Source organism: Oncorhynchus tshawytscha, linkage group LG03 (assembly GCF_018296145.1).
Source record: "Oncorhynchus tshawytscha isolate Ot180627B linkage group LG03, Otsh_v2.0, whole genome shotgun sequence".
Classification (NCBI taxonomy): Eukaryota; Metazoa; Chordata; class Actinopteri; order Salmoniformes; family Salmonidae; genus Oncorhynchus; species Oncorhynchus tshawytscha.
The window spans coordinates 5,723,863-5,740,909 of record NC_056431.1 but is presented as its reverse complement, the minus strand read 5'-3'; the positions used below and the strand labels follow the sequence as shown (position 1 = coordinate 5,740,909).

General features: G+C 45.7%; 3 protein-coding genes across 7 annotated transcripts in view; 1 reads left to right on the top strand and 2 right to left on the bottom strand.

The window, feature by feature from the left end:
- Positions 1 to 8,702, top strand: part of LOC112247698 (epsin-1) — a 58,626-nt gene extending 49,924 nt beyond the window's left edge. For 3 of the 4 annotated variants that reach the window (XM_042308349.1, XM_042308352.1, XM_042308346.1), the window contains exons 4-12: positions 2,103 to 2,231; positions 2,654 to 2,774; positions 3,032 to 3,192; positions 3,464 to 3,535; positions 4,639 to 4,722; positions 5,248 to 5,542; positions 6,078 to 6,236; positions 6,453 to 6,686; positions 6,794 to 8,702. In XM_042308349.1, the coding sequence (XP_042164283.1) occupies positions 2,103 to 2,231; positions 2,654 to 2,774; positions 3,032 to 3,192; positions 3,464 to 3,535; positions 4,639 to 4,722; positions 5,248 to 5,542; positions 6,078 to 6,236; positions 6,453 to 6,686; positions 6,794 to 7,251 (1,713 nt within the window). In that variant the 3' untranslated portion in view covers positions 7,252 to 8,702. The remainder of the gene's footprint in view (positions 1 to 2,102; positions 2,232 to 2,653; positions 2,775 to 3,031; positions 3,193 to 3,463; positions 3,536 to 4,638; positions 4,723 to 5,247; positions 5,543 to 6,077; positions 6,237 to 6,452; positions 6,687 to 6,793) is intronic. The other variant, XM_042308355.1, reaches the window with a different exon arrangement.
- A 2,569-nt stretch (positions 8,703 to 11,271) lies between these two features.
- On the bottom strand, positions 11,272 to 13,222 carry foxj2 (forkhead box J2). Of its 2 annotated transcripts, XM_042308341.1 has the most exons (5): positions 12,941 to 13,222; positions 12,291 to 12,700; positions 12,106 to 12,180; positions 11,598 to 11,854; positions 11,272 to 11,564 (listed from the first exon to the last, which is right to left on the bottom strand). In XM_042308341.1, the coding sequence occupies exons 2-5, from the start codon at positions 12,612 to 12,614 to the stop codon at positions 11,501 to 11,503; spliced, it is 720 nt and encodes a 239-aa protein (XP_042164275.1). In that variant the 5' UTR covers positions 12,615 to 12,700; positions 12,941 to 13,222; the 3' UTR covers positions 11,272 to 11,500. The 2 variants fall into 2 exon arrangements, with proteins under 2 accessions (XP_042164275.1, XP_024272271.2); XM_024416503.2 differs by having other exon boundaries at positions 11,273 to 11,854; positions 12,941 to 13,221.
- Positions 13,223 to 14,732: 1,510 nt separating this feature from the next.
- On the bottom strand, positions 14,733 to 17,046 carry LOC112247685 (isochorismatase domain-containing protein 2). The gene is made up of 7 exons (XM_024416499.2): positions 16,906 to 17,046; positions 16,644 to 16,728; positions 15,936 to 16,060; positions 15,612 to 15,824; positions 15,366 to 15,436; positions 15,102 to 15,219; positions 14,733 to 14,894 (listed from the first exon to the last, which is right to left on the bottom strand). Coding segments are annotated over exons 2-7 (594 nt in total). The 5' UTR covers positions 16,645 to 16,728; positions 16,906 to 17,046; the 3' UTR covers positions 14,733 to 14,828.
- Between the last annotated feature and the right edge of the window lies 1 nt (position 17,047).

Genomic DNA, 17,047 nt, shown 5'->3' with positions numbered 1-17,047 from the left:
AAGATTTCTGGCTCTCACAGACCTGTAACAACTTCTTTAAGAGGCTCCTCTGTCCTCCACTCATTACCTGTATTAATGGCCCCTGTTTGAACTTGTTATCAGTATAAAAGACACCTGTCCACAACCTCAAACAGTCACACTCCAAACTCCACTATGGCCAAGACCAAAGAGCTGTCAAAGGACACCAGAAACAAAATTGTAGACCTGCACCAGGCTGGGAAGACTGAATCTGCAATAGGTAAGCAGCTTGGTTTGAAGAAATCAACTGTGGGAGCAATTATTAGGAAATGGAAGACATACAAGACCACTGATAATCTCCCTCGATCTGGGGCTCAACGCAAGATCTCACCCCGTGGTGTCAAAATGATCACAAGAACGGTGAGCAAAAATCCCAGAACCACACGGGGGGACCTAGTGAATGACCTGCAGAGAGCTGGGACCAAAGTAACAAAGCTTACCATCAGTAACACACTACGCCGCCAGGGACTCAAATCCTGCAGTGCCAGACGTGTCCCCCTGCTTAAGCCAGTACATGTCCAGGCCCGTCTGAAGTTTGCTAGAGAGCATTTGGATGATCCAGAAGAAGATTGGGAGAACGTCATATGGTCAGATGAAACCAAAATATAACTTTTTGGTAAAAACTCAACTCGTTGTGTTTGGAGGACAAAGAATGCTGAGTTGCATCCAAAGAACACCATACCTACTGTGAAGCATGGGGGTGGAAACATCATGCTTTTGGGCTGTTTTTCTGCAAAGGGACCAGGACGACTGATCCGTGTAAAGGAAAGAATCAATGGGGCCATGTATCGTGAGATTTTGAGTGAAAACCTCCCATCAGCAAGGGCATTGAAGATAAAACGTGGCTGGGTCTTTCAGCATGACAATGATCCCAAAAAACACTGCCCGGGCAACGAAGGAATGGCTTCGTAAGAAGCATTTCAAGGTCCTGGAGTGGCCTTGCCAGTCTCCAGATCTGAACCCCATAGAAAATCTTTGGAGGGAGTCGAAAGTCTGTGTTGCCCAGCAACAGCCCCAAAACATCACTGCTCTAGAGCAGATCTGCATGGAGGAATGGGCCAAAATACCAGCAACAATGTGTGAAAACCTTGTGAAGACTTACAGAAAATGTTTGACCTCTGTTATTGCCAACAAAGGGTATTTAACAAAGTATTGAGAAACTTTTGCTATTGACCAAATACTTATTTTCCACCATAATTTGCAAATAAATTCATTAAAAATCCTACAATGTGATTTCTTTTCTGGATTTTTTTTTTCTCGTTTTGTCTGTCATAGTTGAAGTGTACCTATGATGATAAATTACAGGCCTCATCTTTTTAAGTGGGAGAACTTGCACAATTGGTGGCTGACTAAATACTTTTTTGCCCCACTGTAGGTGTATAGAGGCCCATTATCAGCAACCATCACTCCTGTGTTCCAATGGCATGTGTTAGCTAATCCAAGTTTATCATTTTAAAAGGCTAATTGATCATTAGAAAACCCTTTTGCAATTATGTCAGCACAGCTGAAAACTGTTGTTTCTAATTATAGAAGCAATAAAACTGGCCTTCTTTATACTAGTTGAGTATCTGGAGCATCAGCATTTGTGGGTTCGATTACAGGCTCAAAATGGCCAGAAACAAAGACGTTTCTTCTGAAACTCGTCAGTCTATTCTTGTTCTGAGAAAACAAGGCTATTTCATTTGAGAAACTGAAGATCTCGTACAACGCTGTGTACTACTCCCTTCACAGAACAGCGCAAACTGTCTTGGTGATGATGACATGAACCTGTATTGGGGTTAGTATCCATACAAGCATTATACGCTGATTTTTACCTCAACATAGTGTGAAATGCACATAAACGATAGCCTAAATGTAGGCTAATTCTGCTGTGGGGAAATGAGGAGATTCGGGATATTCCTTCACTGCCCTTTCCTGTACTCTTCCTTGGCAATTCCATTGTTTTGGTCGAGTTCGATTGACCTCTTTACCACATCTATGGCTGCCATTCTCGTCCTGTTCTGGAACTTTGAGGGCTTATGACATAGTATCTCCAGTAATTTAATAGGATCTCTGTGGTTTCTACTGTACTGTGTGTTCTCCAGGCTATGACTCTCATGGAGTACCTCATAAAGACGGGTTCAGAGCGCGTGGCTCAGCAGTGCAGAGAGAACATCTACGCTGTCCAGACTCTCAAGGACTTCCAGTTCATCGACAGAGACGGCAAGGACCAAGTATGACGCGCGTGCACGCACATGCGCGCACACACACACACACACACACACACACACACACACACACACACACACACACACACACACACTCTGTACACACACTGTACACACATTCCCAAACACACACTGGTACGGGATCACTACTCGCCTCTCATTGAAGGACTTTACAGTGTTTTCACTGTGACCTCTTATACAAACACAGAGTGAAAGCCAACAGTAACATGTTTATGGGCTGGTAATGGCAATATAGCAGGTCACAGGGAAACACTGATGGAAATGGAACGACTGAAACAGGAATGTAGCACTTAGTTTACAAGCAAATAACTGACATTTATCAACTATTCAGTGACACAGCTATGTAGTTAGGAAGGTTATGCACTGAGTTGTATGTACTCATGTGCATTCAACTGCGTGTGTGTCAGGGGGTGAATGTGCGGGAGAAGGCCAAACAGCTGGTAACACTGCTGAAGGACGAGGAGAGACTACGAGAGGAGAGGATCCATGCCCTCAAGACCAAAGAGAAGATGGCACAGACCACCAGTGGTGAGAGACAACTACATTACCCAGCCTGCACCAGCCACCAGGGGATCTGAAACAGATTGAGGAGAAAAGCAAACCATAGACAGAAATGTAGTTTTAAATTGTCTGCTGTGATGCAGAGCTGCCCTGATCCTGGAGAGATGCATGTGGTGTTTGCAGGCTTTTGTTCCTGCCCAGCTCTAACTATGCCCAGATGCAAACTATAACATTTTCTTTCCCATCCTTTCCCTGTTCTCCATTCCCCTCATCCTGTCCCCCAGCCTCTTCGGCCCCCTCAGCTCCAGGTCTGGGGGGTGGAGCGCTGTCTCAGGGCTCTCACTCTGGAGGGGCGGACCCAGAGCAAGCGTGGCCACAGAGCTCCGGTGAGGAGGACCTGCAGCTGCAGTTGGCCCTGGCCATGAGCAAGGAGGAGGCGGAACAGGTATACAGTACAGCCAGCCTGGAGCTGGTGGAGGGTAGGCAGAGCCCCCGCTGGCCAACCACACTTAACCTGAGGTCCAATGGCTTGATAAACGGGCTGATTTGTATAGGATATATGCACTTTACACCCTACAACCACTATACATAGAACACATGTATATGGTGACACTTAACTACAGTCCATAACAGAAGTATCCGGGCATAGCAAGGTTAACCCAGGACAATGTGTGTTTCCATTCACTCACCTTTACCCTCTGACCCCTGACCCCCAGACTACTGTGGCCCCTCTGGAGGACGCAGAGCTCCGCTATGCACTCACACTCAGCAAGGAAGTACAAGAACAGGTCAGGGGGCAAAGGTCACCTGACCGGCCGATCATCATCTACCTACCTACCTATCTACCTTTCTGTCTACCCAGCCGGCGGTCACTCCATCGAGTCTTAATCCCAATCAAAATGAATGATATTTATAGGAATGATCTGTTTCATTCATTCTAAACATACACATGTCAATGGGTTAATAATATAAGAGGGTAAGAAGGAAATAAGTCGTTTTAAAAATATCTCCCCTATGATTTAATCAGTGTAAAATGATGCATGGCAAAGACTTCATAATTTGAATGACTCAATTGAACCCTTTCTGAATGAGTGGTTACTCCCTTTTTTCCTTCTGTTGCAAATGACTCTGTTCTGAACGCATGCTTCAAACTACACACAATGACATACTTAAACACACTCAATTAAAGGCCTCTTCCAGTGCCCACTCTGCAAGTTGGAGGGCAGTATTCAATCAACACCGGTATTCAGAAGAGGCTAAGGCAAAACAACACTCTACCTTTAGCATAAAGACAAACTGGGTAAAAACAACCCATGTTCTTTTGTCTCATAAAGTTCTTAAGTATAGATAAAGCCTCAATGTAATTCTATGACCCTGACTTCGTGCTAGAATGTCAACTTCCTTGTAGAAGCACAATAAGAGGACTTGTTTTGTCTGCCCATTAATATTTCTGGATACAGGTTGTGGTTGAATAGAGAGCCCTGGCAGATAGTGGACATGGACTATGGCGGGGACCCTGACCAGTTTCTTCAGAATGTGAAAGAAGAGGAAGCTGCCCATAGCGGCTGGTCTAGAATCAGTTTTTGATTTCCTCAAGGAAGGGAGAATGTTTTCCAACTCCCTAAGTTGGGTTGAGGGGAGCTGATCTGAGAGCAGCCACTAAAGGCAGCATCTCTCCTGAAGCTTTGCATCATGGTCAGATAGTGCTTCCTGGGGGAGTGAAATTAAGTTGCTCCCTAGACACTGATCTAATGTCAGTTTAGCATTTTCTCCCCAAATGGCTTTGGCTACAATTTGGAGTTAGTAAGCTGATCCTAGATCTGTGCCTATGGGCTGGCCTGCCCGAGCGCTTGTCGCCGGTGATGACACCACAGTTGTATGTGATTGGCAGGAGGAGAGGCTGCGCAGGGGGGACGACCTGAGACTGCAGATGGCCATCGAGGAGAGCAGGATGGAGAAGGCCAAGCCAGAGGAGGTGTGTTTGGTGACGTGTGTGTACGCCAGCCATAGGGGAGGGATGGATGGGGGCTACACACACTCTTTAGACAATACCACTCAGTTCCTCTTTCTCTCTCCTGGTGTTACCTGCTGTAGTTGTGTCTCTCACCTGTGCATTCTGTGATTGGAGAGAACTGAAAGCGAAGGGAGTGTAGGCTGACACCAGAAGGGTTTCTGAACCCTATCAGGTAATTGACTGTAAGCTATGACATCAACAGACCGGTCCCCAGACCACAGGTTGAGAAACAAGAAACACCCCTCGCTCTCTCCCGTCCCGGTACTAGTTGATCTATCCATTTTTTTCATCCTCTGCTTTTATCAAGGCAACTGTGTGTGTTGCCTGTGTGTCAACATTTGTTTAGTGTGTATGTTAACTGACTGTATGCTCTGATTTTCATGTTGTGTGTATGAGAAACAGACTACTCTAGCCTTGAGCTCATTGACTCTTGGTGTCTGTTCAACATCAGTGTGTTGTTATAACCTGTGTATTATCCTCTCCCAGAGTGCGTTAATGGAGCTGAGTGCTGTTGACCCCTGGGGGGCTCCTGCTGCTGCCTCTGGGGGCTCTGCCGGCCCCTCACCCCCTCCCACAGTCCCCCTCCCAGCCCCCTCTGCCTCTGGCCCCTGGGGCCTGGCCCCTGCAGACCCTTGGGGAGCCTCGTCGCCTGCCTCACCCCCCAGCGTAGACCCGTGGGCTAGTGGAGGGACGGCTCCCCCAACGATAGCCCCCCCGCCAGACCCCTGGGGAGAAACAGCCTCCTCAAGAGTCAACTCAGTTGACCCCTGGGGACCCTCAGGTTAGTGACCTCTGACCTTTACTCCCCTGGCCTCGTCTACACCTGTTACCCTCATTCCGTCTCCTTGTCCCACACCCCTACCTCCACACACTGGACATCAATACATTTGGTCTATTTTCCCAATACTCTTCAAATGTCCAGCATGTTTAGATCATTTGGAATGTGACCCTCCATATCTCAGTCAGGGGTATCTCTGGTTTCAATAAAAGATCTCTGTCCGTTCTTACCTCCTTTCAAGTAAAAAGATTGTCTGTGTCCAGCTCTTCAATAGCGGTACAGATAAATGAGAGAAAGTGGGGAAAGGGATCCAGCCCAGCTCCTTGTTCCCTGTATATTGTATGATGTTGTGCAGGGTTGTATTCCATTCCTGTTCAGTTCAAGAGATGAACAATCCTCATTGAAAATAACTGGCACTTTTGAAATCTTAGATGGGGAATTCCAATTCATCTTTTGAATTGACTGACTTGAAATGGTATTGACCCCGACCCTGGTGTTGTATGTGAGCCAAACCCCTGCCTGTCTCCCTCCCCCATAGCTGTGACCCCCCCCAGTGTCGACCCCTGGGGCCCCTCTGTGCCCCTCTCCACCACCTCCTCTTTTGGGGGGCCAATAGACCCCTGGGCTGGGGACGGGGTTGACCCCATCATCACCTCTGACCCATGGAGCGACTCCGCCAAACACACTAATGGCACAGGTACATCCACACACACACTGACACATAATGGCAAGGCCATGTGGATGAGATGCTCATTGAGCACCCCCCTCCTCCCCCATTCACCCACAAACACATTTGTCTTGCATTCCATCCTCCCTCAGTAATACTGGTATAATGCTGTGGTGTCTAATCTGGTTAGTCACTATAAATACAGTACTCCATGTTCACCTTCACTCTCTGTCTCTCGGTCTGTAGGACACCCAGAACTGCGAGGTCAGTTAACGGGCGATAGTGCGGGTTCTCCGGTGCCCTTTGACCTCACATCTCTGTGCTCTTCACTTCCTGTCCGTAAGACCCCCGAGTCGTTCCTGGGGCCCAACGCATCTCTGGTGGACCTGGACTCACTGGTGTCTTCTAAACCCAAACCTAAACAACCTCCTCCTCCATCAATCTCCTCCTCAACACACAACCCCTTCCTCCAGACTACAGGTACTGATAACACACACATAAGCACATAAATACACACACACATTTTTAAGCACTTTGTGTTTGTAATAAATGAAAGTACATTGATTGAAGTATTCTCTCCTCTCCAGCCTCGTCTTCAGCCCCTGGCATGGCAGTCACCCCGGGCAGCACAATCTCCAGCAGGGGGGTTTCCCCGACGCCACCCCCCACCTCCAACCCGTTTGGCGCGGCCGCCCCCATGTCCTCCATCTCCCCACAGCCCTCCACACTGGGTCTCAGCAGCCTCCGCACCAGCCCTGTACCACCCAACCCCATGGCATACCCTGGCATGGGCTTGGGGCCTATGGGTATGGGAGCACAAGGCCTGGGGATGGGTATGATGCAGAGCCCCATGGGAATGTCCCCCTACGGCGGGCTCTCGCCCATGGGTCCTCCTGGGTCCTCTCACTTCATGGGGCCCGGAGGGACCCTGCCCCCACAGCTGAATTTTGGGGGGCCTACGGGGGCAGCTGGAGTGATGGGAGCCGGGGGAGCAGTGGGAGGGGCCGGAGTGACGGGCGCCAGCACCAATCCCTTTCTTCTTTGAGGACGTTTCGGCACTCCCCCTTCCTCTTCAACACCCAATCCAGGCCCTGCCCCACCCCCTGGCTCATCTACTGCCCCCCTTCCCCCAGAGCGATCCTCCTTCAACACAAACAATTTATGTTTCCAATAAGAAACGTGTGTACATCTCTATATTTAAAGAAAATCTGAATTTGTTATTTTCTTTCAGAAGCATTTACATGTATTTTTCTCCTAGCTCAGATGAATTTCAACAACAAATATTTTGGTTCCTTTCATTTTAGTGGGATGTAGCGGGAGGGAAATAGACGTTTATTTATTTTTATTTCGTTTAAATGCATTTTGCTTTCTTTCAGTCCACTTTTATTGGGTGGGTGTTTGAGAGTTAGGCTTCATCAGTTATGTCACACTGATATAATATTGTATTATTGCACTGACAGAGATGGGGAGAGAGATGGGACATGGCCACTAACAAACTGAAACACAAACAAATTCCTGTACTTGCCTCTTCCTTTCTTTGTCTGAAAAGAGGAGGATTTTATAAAAAAAACTCCTGAACAAGATTTGGAGTGAAAAAGCTGGCATTAACATTTCAGCCACAATATAGTCCAAACATTCAATAGCTGTTCTATTTTTTATTTCATGTCATTTCTATTTTTTTCTGCTCCTGGGAATGAATAAACAAGGGGGGGAAATTACGCAATTATGCCATTAAAACAAATGCTTATTTTGTCTTGTCATGGAAATCAAAAGAGGGCATCTATTGAATTGGTTGAGGAGAGCTGGAATGTGTTTTGTAAATGTGTTGTGTGGAAGAGGATGGGTGTGTGTGTGTGTGTGTGTGTGTGTGTGTGTGTGTGAATGTGTCTCTGTCTCCATTCATCCTGCGTCCTCGTTTATTTCAGCAAGATACAAATCTATTATTTTTGTTTTTAAAAATTGTCACTTGTATCAATGCTATGTAATGTTGGGATTTCAAATGAGGTATTATAAGGATCACATTTTTCTGCCAATTTTATTTCACAAATGTTTTGTATTAATCAGAAGCATTAGTCTTTCTCACTCTTTCATACAGGATGTCTCGTCTCCAGGTGTCTCGACATGACTGGACCCTGTCCTTTCTGACCCTCGATGACTGGACCCTGTCCTTTCTGACCCTCGATGACTGGACCCTGTCCTTTCTGACCCTCGCTCCTACGGGGGGAGAGCTGCAGATGCTTCTTTTAAAAAGACAATTCAATGAATGAACCAACTTAAACAACAGGGGACTTGATGACATGCTCCATGCTGTTTCTTTTCATTTAGTTTGATGAATTGATTGTTATTTTATATCAACTAAAAGATCTCTTTTATTGGGTAAGGTCACATTTTGTGTGGTGTTAACTGTGAACATTCACATTTGAGAAGTAAAAGAAATTTAAAAAAGACATTTTAAGAAATAAAATAAATCCACAAAGGGTACGTTTCTTTACATTACATTTGTCTGGTGTACTGTGTGTTTGATGTTCCAATGCTGTTGGACAGGGAGAAACTGGGAAAATAATTCATTTTATAGTATTTTATTAACATATGAAGTCTTCTGTCAGTTGGAGGATATATGCATGTCCAGAAGCTTTAGTGAAGACTTCCAGATAGGGATACAATTGCAGAAAATAAGTAGGAACCAAAAAACATTCAACCATTTTACTATAGCAATACTGTATTCAATCATAATGTACCAATGACCATCCTCACTGGCAAGAGTAGCGTGTGTGGTGAGGCAGCTGAATATAGGGTGTAGTGTTTTGTATGGGAGGCCCCTCGGAGTAGGAGGAAGTTTCCCCTAGAAACTGATCTATGTTCAGTTTTGCATGTTTCCTCCCAGTGGTCCAGGTTTGTTTTGGGGAGTGTAAGCTGATCCTAGATCTGTGCCGGCAGGCAACACTGATCTTGTAGACTTCCTGAATGGAATCGTGGGGCAAACAGAATCCTCTCTGTCAAGCGATCAGAGAGTCCCAGTCAAAGTCATCTTGGATCTCCTCGCTGTTGTTATGGAGATGTTTCATAGGGGGACGGGGTTTAGGTTGAAGTTGGATCCCAGCTGTGTGAGAGAGTGGAGAGAAGACACTATCATAAGCCTCCTTTGTTGACAAGGAAACTACTGCACATACCTCAAACTAATACAAGGAGTACAACTCAAGTTCCTTTCAAAGCAGTTTAATGTTCACTTCCCTATTAACACTTCCTGTTTCCTCATCTCCTTCACTATGTGATGTCATGATGTGACTGGGGTGGACTTTCTACCTTACCAACCCAACCCAGCTCTGTCCCTGTTACATTAGTGATAATGAGGCCAAGGAAGGCAAGGAAACAGGAAGCAACAAGGAGAGGAAGCCTTTTGATTACATCAGAGTGATACTATATTTGACTAAATAATCCCAACATGTACCATTGAGTGAAGCAAAGCTTTACACTGGTAGAAAATATTACTTGTAAAAAAAAAAGTATTTGCAATGAAAACACTTGCCAAAACACCACTACTGAGTACTGGAAGTTGTAGAGCTAAAATACTGTCAATAGTTTACAAAGGTGTCTTGTGGCTGAGGTCTCACCATTGGTCTGAGGAGCTCCAGGTTGGGTCAGGTGGGGCCTCTGTACACCCTGAGTTTGGGGGTGGAGGGGCCTCCTGGGGGCTGCCCACTGCTGGAAGGGGGACCAGAGGGGGTAGGCCAGGGGAGAGGGGTGGGTTAGGGTGGCCAGGGTGGGGGTGTTGTGAGTAAGGGGTGGGAGGAGCAGAGATTGAGGGGAACCATGGGCCAATGGGGAGTTGTTACCGGAGGACGAGCCAATTAGGCCCTTATGAGTGAAGAAACGGTTCAACGAATCACAGAGCGAAGTGAAGAGCGTCGGCTCCAGCGCCCAATCACAGAGCTCGGCCTGGCGCATGCTCTCCAGGAGGTCTGGAGGAGAGAGGGAGGAGGGGAAGATTGTCAATGTGATAAATATTATTGTTAATTGAAACAATGGGTAGCATTGATCTATAATTATCATGTAGTTTGTTAAGTGACCTGGGTGGCTAGTGAGGTCAATGTTGGCCCAGTCCAGACTGCTGGCGACCCTAAAGCTCTCCTTCAGAGTGTCTGTAGTACTGAACCAGTCTGCTGGCACCACTACAGAGACAAACAGAGAGGTGGTATGGGTTGTCAAAGAGTTAATTACCGTATCATATTCACAAAGTGCAGTGACAAACCTACAGGCACAGTTGAATAGGTTTTTGAAGTACTAAGGTGTTCAGGTGTTGAGTTGTTATAATCACCACTGCTGTGAGACAGTCTGTCTGCCTCAGGAGGAGGCCCGGGCGCTACAGAGGGTACAGGGTGAGGGGAAAGCGGGGGGAGGGTTGGGGTGTGCAGTGGGGTACTGTCATTGGTCAACACAAATAATGGACCCACGTCCGCTACAGGGAGAGAGAGAGAGCGAGTTAAACATTCACATACACAGATTCTCTGACAGCACAGACAGATATGTATAAAAACACTCATTTAGAAAGAGAGAGAACGTACATTGCGAGGCCACTCTCTCCCTGACACTTCTGCAGAGGGACTGGAAGGAGGTGTAGAGGTCTGGCAGGTTCAGATCAGAGAAGGAGAAACGGAGAAGGGGATCACAGGAGTGTGACGAGGCGTAGGTGGGGGCAACAGAAAGAGATGGGACAGAAAGAGAGGGAACAGAGAGAGGGGGAACAGAGAGAGGGGGAACAGAGAGAGCGGGAACAGAAGAAGGGAGAGTTTGAGGGGAGACAGAAGAGGAGACAGAAGAGTGAGAGGTAGAAAGAGAGGGGAGAGAGTGAGGGACAGAAAGAGAGGGGAGAGAGTGAGGGACAGAAAGAGAAGGGAGAGAGTGAGGGATAGAAAGAGAAGGGAGAGAGTGATGGACAGAAAGAGAAGGGAGAGAGTGAGGGATAGAAAGAGAGGGGAGAGAGTGAGGGACAGAAAGAGAGGGGAGAGAATGAGAGGGGAGAGAATGAGGAACAGAAAGAGAGGGGAGAGAATGAGGAACAGAAAGAGAGGGGAGAGAATGAGGAACAGAAAGAGAGGGGAGAGAATGAGGGATAGAAAGAGAAGGGAGAGTGGCAGAGGCAGTAGATGGGGAGACAGTCTCATGGGGGACAGGGAGAGAGGAGACAGGGGACTGCATATAGGGTGGCCGTTGCTGTGGAACCAAGGTGATAGACAACAACAGCTTATTATTTGGTTGTAAAACCCATGATCTGTATCTATTTGTTGGGACTGAACTTACTCTACCTTGCATGGTGGGGGGGATAGTTGTTGACTGGGTTCCTGTGGAGATGCTAAAGACCTATAATGGTCTGTCTGTGGAGATGCTAAAGGCCTATAATGGTCTGTCTGTGGAGATGCTAAAGGCCTATAATGGTCTGTCTGTGGCGATGCTAAAGGCCTATAATGGTCTGTCTGTGGAGATGCTAAAGGCCTATAATGGTCTGTCTGGGGTGAATGCTGTTTCTCTGCCTGCATCACTGAGACATTGGGGACCTGGATGGACCCCTCCTCCTCTTCAGATGGATACGGACGCTTGGTTCCTCTCAGCGGATTGGGCTCTGAGGAGCCGTCCATCATCCAATAGGAACCCTGGAAACACAAGAGGTGGAGGGTTCTCACAATTTATAAGTATTACTTCAAAAGTACCAAAAAGTATGAAACTGTAATATATTCAGTATATTTTGAAATATCATACTTTTATCTATTTCTAGCCTATGTATCGTATTTCACAGAAAACAGTGGATCACCGAGTGCACTGGTCCCTAATGTTTTCACGTGGCAACATTGTGGCCGTTTGAAACATTCACTGGCCCTGTTTGAATGTTTTTAGAATGACTCACCTTCCCAGGGTCACTTTGGGGTCGAGGAACCTTCCGGAAGCATTTATTGAGGGACAGGTTATGGCGGATGGAGTTCTGGGAGGCAAAATCAGCATGAACATGTATTGCAGTAACACAATCATTTTGGATAATGGACTTTGGACAGTTAGCACATGGAGAGTTTGGAGTATTTCTGATTACTGCACCTTCCATCCCCTGGCAGATCTGCTGTAGTAGGGGAACATGTCACTGATCCACATGTAGATGTCATTCAAACTCAACTTCCTGCTGGGGGCGGCACCAATCGCCATGGCGATGAGGGTGGCATAGCTGTGAGGTGGCTTGGCTTTGGATCCAGAGGAAGGAAAGGGGACAGGGATGGATGGAGGAAGATCACTTCTCTCCCTCCCTCTCTCTTTCTTTCTCTCCCCCTCTTCTCCTCCTCTCTCTCTTCCTGATCGCAGTGAGCTGATTCCCAGCTGGGGGAGCCAGTCTATGCTGGTTAGACTGGAGTCCAAGTTAGAAGACATGCTCTCTCTCTCTCTGTCAGGGCTCTGAGGGTTGGAATAAAAGCCTGCACACACTGCAACCCTCCAGGACCAGAAGTGCCCACCTGCTGTATAATATAACATGTATAAGAACAGTTCTATAGAACAACATTACAGTAAGACTCACTACAGTAATGCAATACTGTCGTCAGCACTGCAGTTTTAGATGGTGTTGTTTACATTTCACATGTTGTTTTTCAATGGAACTATAATACTCACAATAGAGACTGACTTTGTTATGTGTCTTAGCACTTCAAGCGTTTGTTTACAGGTTTCTGTTTAGCTAGAAGCAAGAATGATTGACTTACCTCTCCCTCCTTGGTCAATGAAGGCCCCAAGGCCTCAAACACGTACTATTTGATGTTCTCATCAGTTGTGCAGTATACTCAGTGTCAGGTTAGTGTTATTCCTCCCTATTTCTTTATCTCTCGCTCTCATTCCCAATCGGTTGATCCTCACCGGCTTTCTTATAGTCTTTTCTCTTTTTGAAAGTTTGTGTGTGGAGAAAAAAAATGTATAGCAGACTGCTTCCTTTTTCTCTCCCTCTTTCTTCCCCTCCCTTTCAGTCTGCTCCTGAATGAGGTCATCCACTCCTCCCCCTCTGTGACATCACAGATTCTGTTCCTCCTCCTCTGAAGGGTTGTCTACACCCCTTGTCTGCTTGAGGAAGTTGCCACAGTTCTAGGATTAGATTACCACACCTTCATTCCGTGGGGTGTTAAGAGTGAAAATACAAAAGTGACCAAATTTCAGTGTCTATAGGATAATTCATGAACTTGTACCTAGTCCTCTGTCTCATCTCTCCCCTGTGGACTGTAGAAGGTGGATTGGAAGTGTCAGAGGAAAGCCCTAAATATGGTCAAAGACTCCAGCCTCCCAAGTCAGACTGTTCTCTCTGCTACCGTATGGCAAGCAGTACCGATGCACCAAGTCTGAAACCAACAGGACCCTGAACAGCCTCTACCCCAAGCTATGAGACTGCTAAATAGTTAGCTAAATACTTAACCTATAGCTACCTGGAATATATGCATTGACCCTTTTTGCACTAACTCTTCACTCAGCACATACACTGCTGTTACTGTTTATTATCTATCCCGTTGCCTAGTCACTATATCCCTACCTTTACCTATATGTACATATTTACCTCAATTACCTTGTACTCCTGCACATGGATTCAGTACTGGAACCCTGTGTATATAGTTATTATTACTCATTATGTACCTTTTGTTATTATTGTTCTACTATTTCTATTTTCTTTCTCTCTGCATTGTTGGGAAGGGCCCACAAGAAAACATTTCACTGTTAGTCTACACCTGCTGTTTACCAAGCAAGTGACAACAAAATGTGATTTGGAGTAGGAAAGATGTAAGCCTACCAGCATACACCTGTAGCATGCGCTCTAGCAGATATATCTCTCTGGTCATCCCCAAAACCAATTCTTCCTTTAGCCGCCTCTACTTCCAGTTCTCTGCTGCCAATGACTGGAACGAACTACAAAAATCTCTGAAACTGGAAACACTTATCTCCCTCACTAACTTTAAGCACCAGCTGTCAGAGCAGCTCACAGATTACTGCACCTGTACATAGCCCATCTATATTTTAGCCCAAACAACTACCTCTTCCCCGACTGTATTTATTTATTTAGCTCCTTTGCACCCCATTATTTCTATCTCTACTTTGCACATTTTCCACTGCAAATCTACCATTTCAGTGTTTTACTTGCTATATTATATTTACTTCGCCACCATGGCCTTTTTTTTGCCTTTACCTCCCTTATCTCACCTCATTTGCTCACATTGTATATAGACTTATTTTTCTACTGTATTATTGACGGTATGTTTGTTTTACTCCATGTGTAACTCTGTGTTGTTGTATGTGTCGAACTGCTTTGCTTTATCTTGGCCAGGTCGCAATTGTAAATGAGAACTTTTTCTCAACTTGCCTACCTGGTTAAATAAAGGTGAAATAGATCAAATAAAATACAAAAAATATACAGAGCAAAGCAAAACTCACAACAGTAATATGATGTCATCAAATGGCTTCTATATACGCTCCCTTCTACATTTACCCCCCATTTCAAAGATGATCAACAATCAGCAGTCAGCATGGAAAACAGCAGCATGGGTTTATTTCCGTACTTGTGTTCACACAGTGTTTCAGATGATTTCACAGACAACAAGAAGGAGCTTGTCTTCTCTACAGAGAGCTGAAGAAGGCCAGCAAGGCTGTGTCAGGGGATGGCTGGACCAACAGCTTCTGGATCTATGGGAGGAAACACCATCACATGAACATTCCAGATTCATCCACTGCTGGACACTATTTACAATACATAGGCTTATACAAGACTAACGACTTGTGTAATAACCTATGTAATTACCATGTAACAGGCTGAGTGTAATCACAACACGAGCAGATAAGACAATAGGCATTGTGTGTGTTCTGAAAGGTGGAGGTCACATGGTACAGTACCTCTCTAAAGTTGGGGTGTTGGGCATCTTGCACTAGCTGTAGTAGGACGGCCTCTGTGGTGGTCAGGAAGGCTCCACTCTGCCTCAACCGGGACAGGGCAAACAACCGGTCTGTCTGACTGGAGATGGACATAGAGAAGGGAAAAGAATATCTCAGCACCAGAAATGTTTAACCAGTGAAAATGTGAGCATATGTCATTGAAGAAAAACAGTATTGTCATATTGAAGAGAAATAGTAGGGAACACAGGAGGGAGTAGGGAGTACCTTCTGGATGAGACGGCATCAGCCACGATATGCACCTCCATACCCTTCTCCAGCAGGTCAAAGGTCGTGCACTAATTAGTGGGAGAAGAAAAGATAGATGAGCCCTATTTACAGTAAATTCAATTAATTATGAACTTGTTCCCAAGGGTCAATCTGAACAAGGCTCTTAGATTCAGGTAGGGAAAAACTGATCACAGATCTGAGCTTAGGGACCAATTCCAGTCATATCTGACCCTGTGGTCTCACCGCGATGCAGGCTTGTGTCTCTATCCCACAGAGGATGGCTATCTTGGGATCTCCCAGGGCTTTGAGCTCCTTCTCCACTGGCTCTATCATCATGGTGAACTTGGTCTTGGCGTGGGCTGTCAGGTCCCCAGCCCCCAGCTCAGGCACCGTGGGACCCAGGCCTTTAGGGTACTGCTCTGTCACTATGGGGGGGATGCCCAGAACACGGGCTGCCTGGGGTGTGGACACACACACACATTGAATTTGTATTGGCTGCTATGTGGGTGGCAACAACTTTAATTTGTAATGAGCTGTATGAATATGTGTGTGTGTGTGTGTGTGTACCTGTAGCAGTCTGGCTGCGTTGCTGACAATGTTGGTGAACTGGAAGATGTTGGGTCTGAACTTCTCCTGCATGTCACACAGTAAGAGTACTGAGCCCTTTGTTGACAGTCTGCCAATCCCTGCCACTGAGAGAGCAATATGTAGTGAGAAAATGGAGAGAATAGAAGAGTCTAGAAGAAGTACTACATCAAAGGGGTGCTCAATGGATCAGATTCAGAGGACTGTGACAGAAAACATTTGTGACAGCAAAATCATGTTCTCAACTCTCAACATTTATTTATTCAACTCAAGACACAGACGAGACAACAAGAGGATTCAATTAATGTAATTATTTGAATGTCATGCTGGCAGGGTAGCCTAGTGGTTAGAGTGTTGGACTAGTAACTGAAAGGTTGCAAGTTCAAATCCCCGAGCTGACAAGGTACAAATCTGTTGTTCTACCCCTGAACAGACAGTTAACCCACTGTTCCTCGGCCGTCATTGAAAATAAGAATTTGTTCTTAACTGACTTGCCTAGTTAAATAAATGTAAACAGTGGGTATGCTCATAGGGAACTTGTATGTCAAATAGATATAGCAGATTTAGATATTTCACTGTAATGTTTTCAATGCATGTCAACTTTAAAGGAATGCATGTCCAGGAATGCCTATCAAAAGAAATTATATAAACATTAAATTGGTAAAGAAAAGGCAAAAGAATCAAACGTACTGTTGATAGTGGGGGGTCGACGGGTGGAATGGTTGAACTTGAAGGTCCAACGTTCTACAGCTACCGTCCTTCTTATTAGCAAAATCTAGGAACATTTTAGATTTATGACAGAGTAAACGGGGTTACACATACAGTACACAGCCAACATTCAGCATGTGAAATAAAGGACCAAGACTGTCATATAATTAGACATTGATTGCTAGATCAAGCTGTAAAATATATTGGCTAAACAGAGACAGCGATAATTGCATTGACAACACACCTCAACAATTCACGAATAGATGGAAAAACCAAGAGATCAACTGTGAACTACGACCACTGTTCACAAATTACCCTAAAACGCTCCAACATCCAATACGCCAATCGAATGAGATGCATTGAGCATTGACATTGGTTTCGGCCAA

Excerpts from the sequence above, each read along its gene's own strand:
- foxj2 (XM_024416503.2), bottom strand. The coding sequence starts at position 12,614 with ATGTCTTCTAACTTGGACTCCAGTCTAACCAGCATAGACTGGCTCCCC. Across the intron at positions 12,181-12,290 it reads GATCTGCCAGGGGATGGAAG|AACTCCATCCGCCATAACCT; the intron begins GTGCAGTAATCA and ends TTTGCCTCCCAG. Across the intron at positions 11,855-12,105 it reads CCCAAAGTGACCCTGGGAAG|GGTTCCTATTGGATGATGGA; the intron begins GTGAGTCATTCT and ends TTGTGTTTCCAG.
- LOC112247685 (XM_024416499.2), bottom strand. Across the intron at positions 15,825-15,935 it reads ACGCAGCCAGACTGCTACAG|GCAGCCCGTGTTCTGGGCAT; the intron begins GTACACACACAC and ends TCCACACCCCAG. Across the intron at positions 15,437-15,611 it reads AGACACAAGCCTGCATCGCG|TGCACGACCTTTGACCTGCT; the intron begins GTGAGACCACAG and ends CCCACTAATTAG.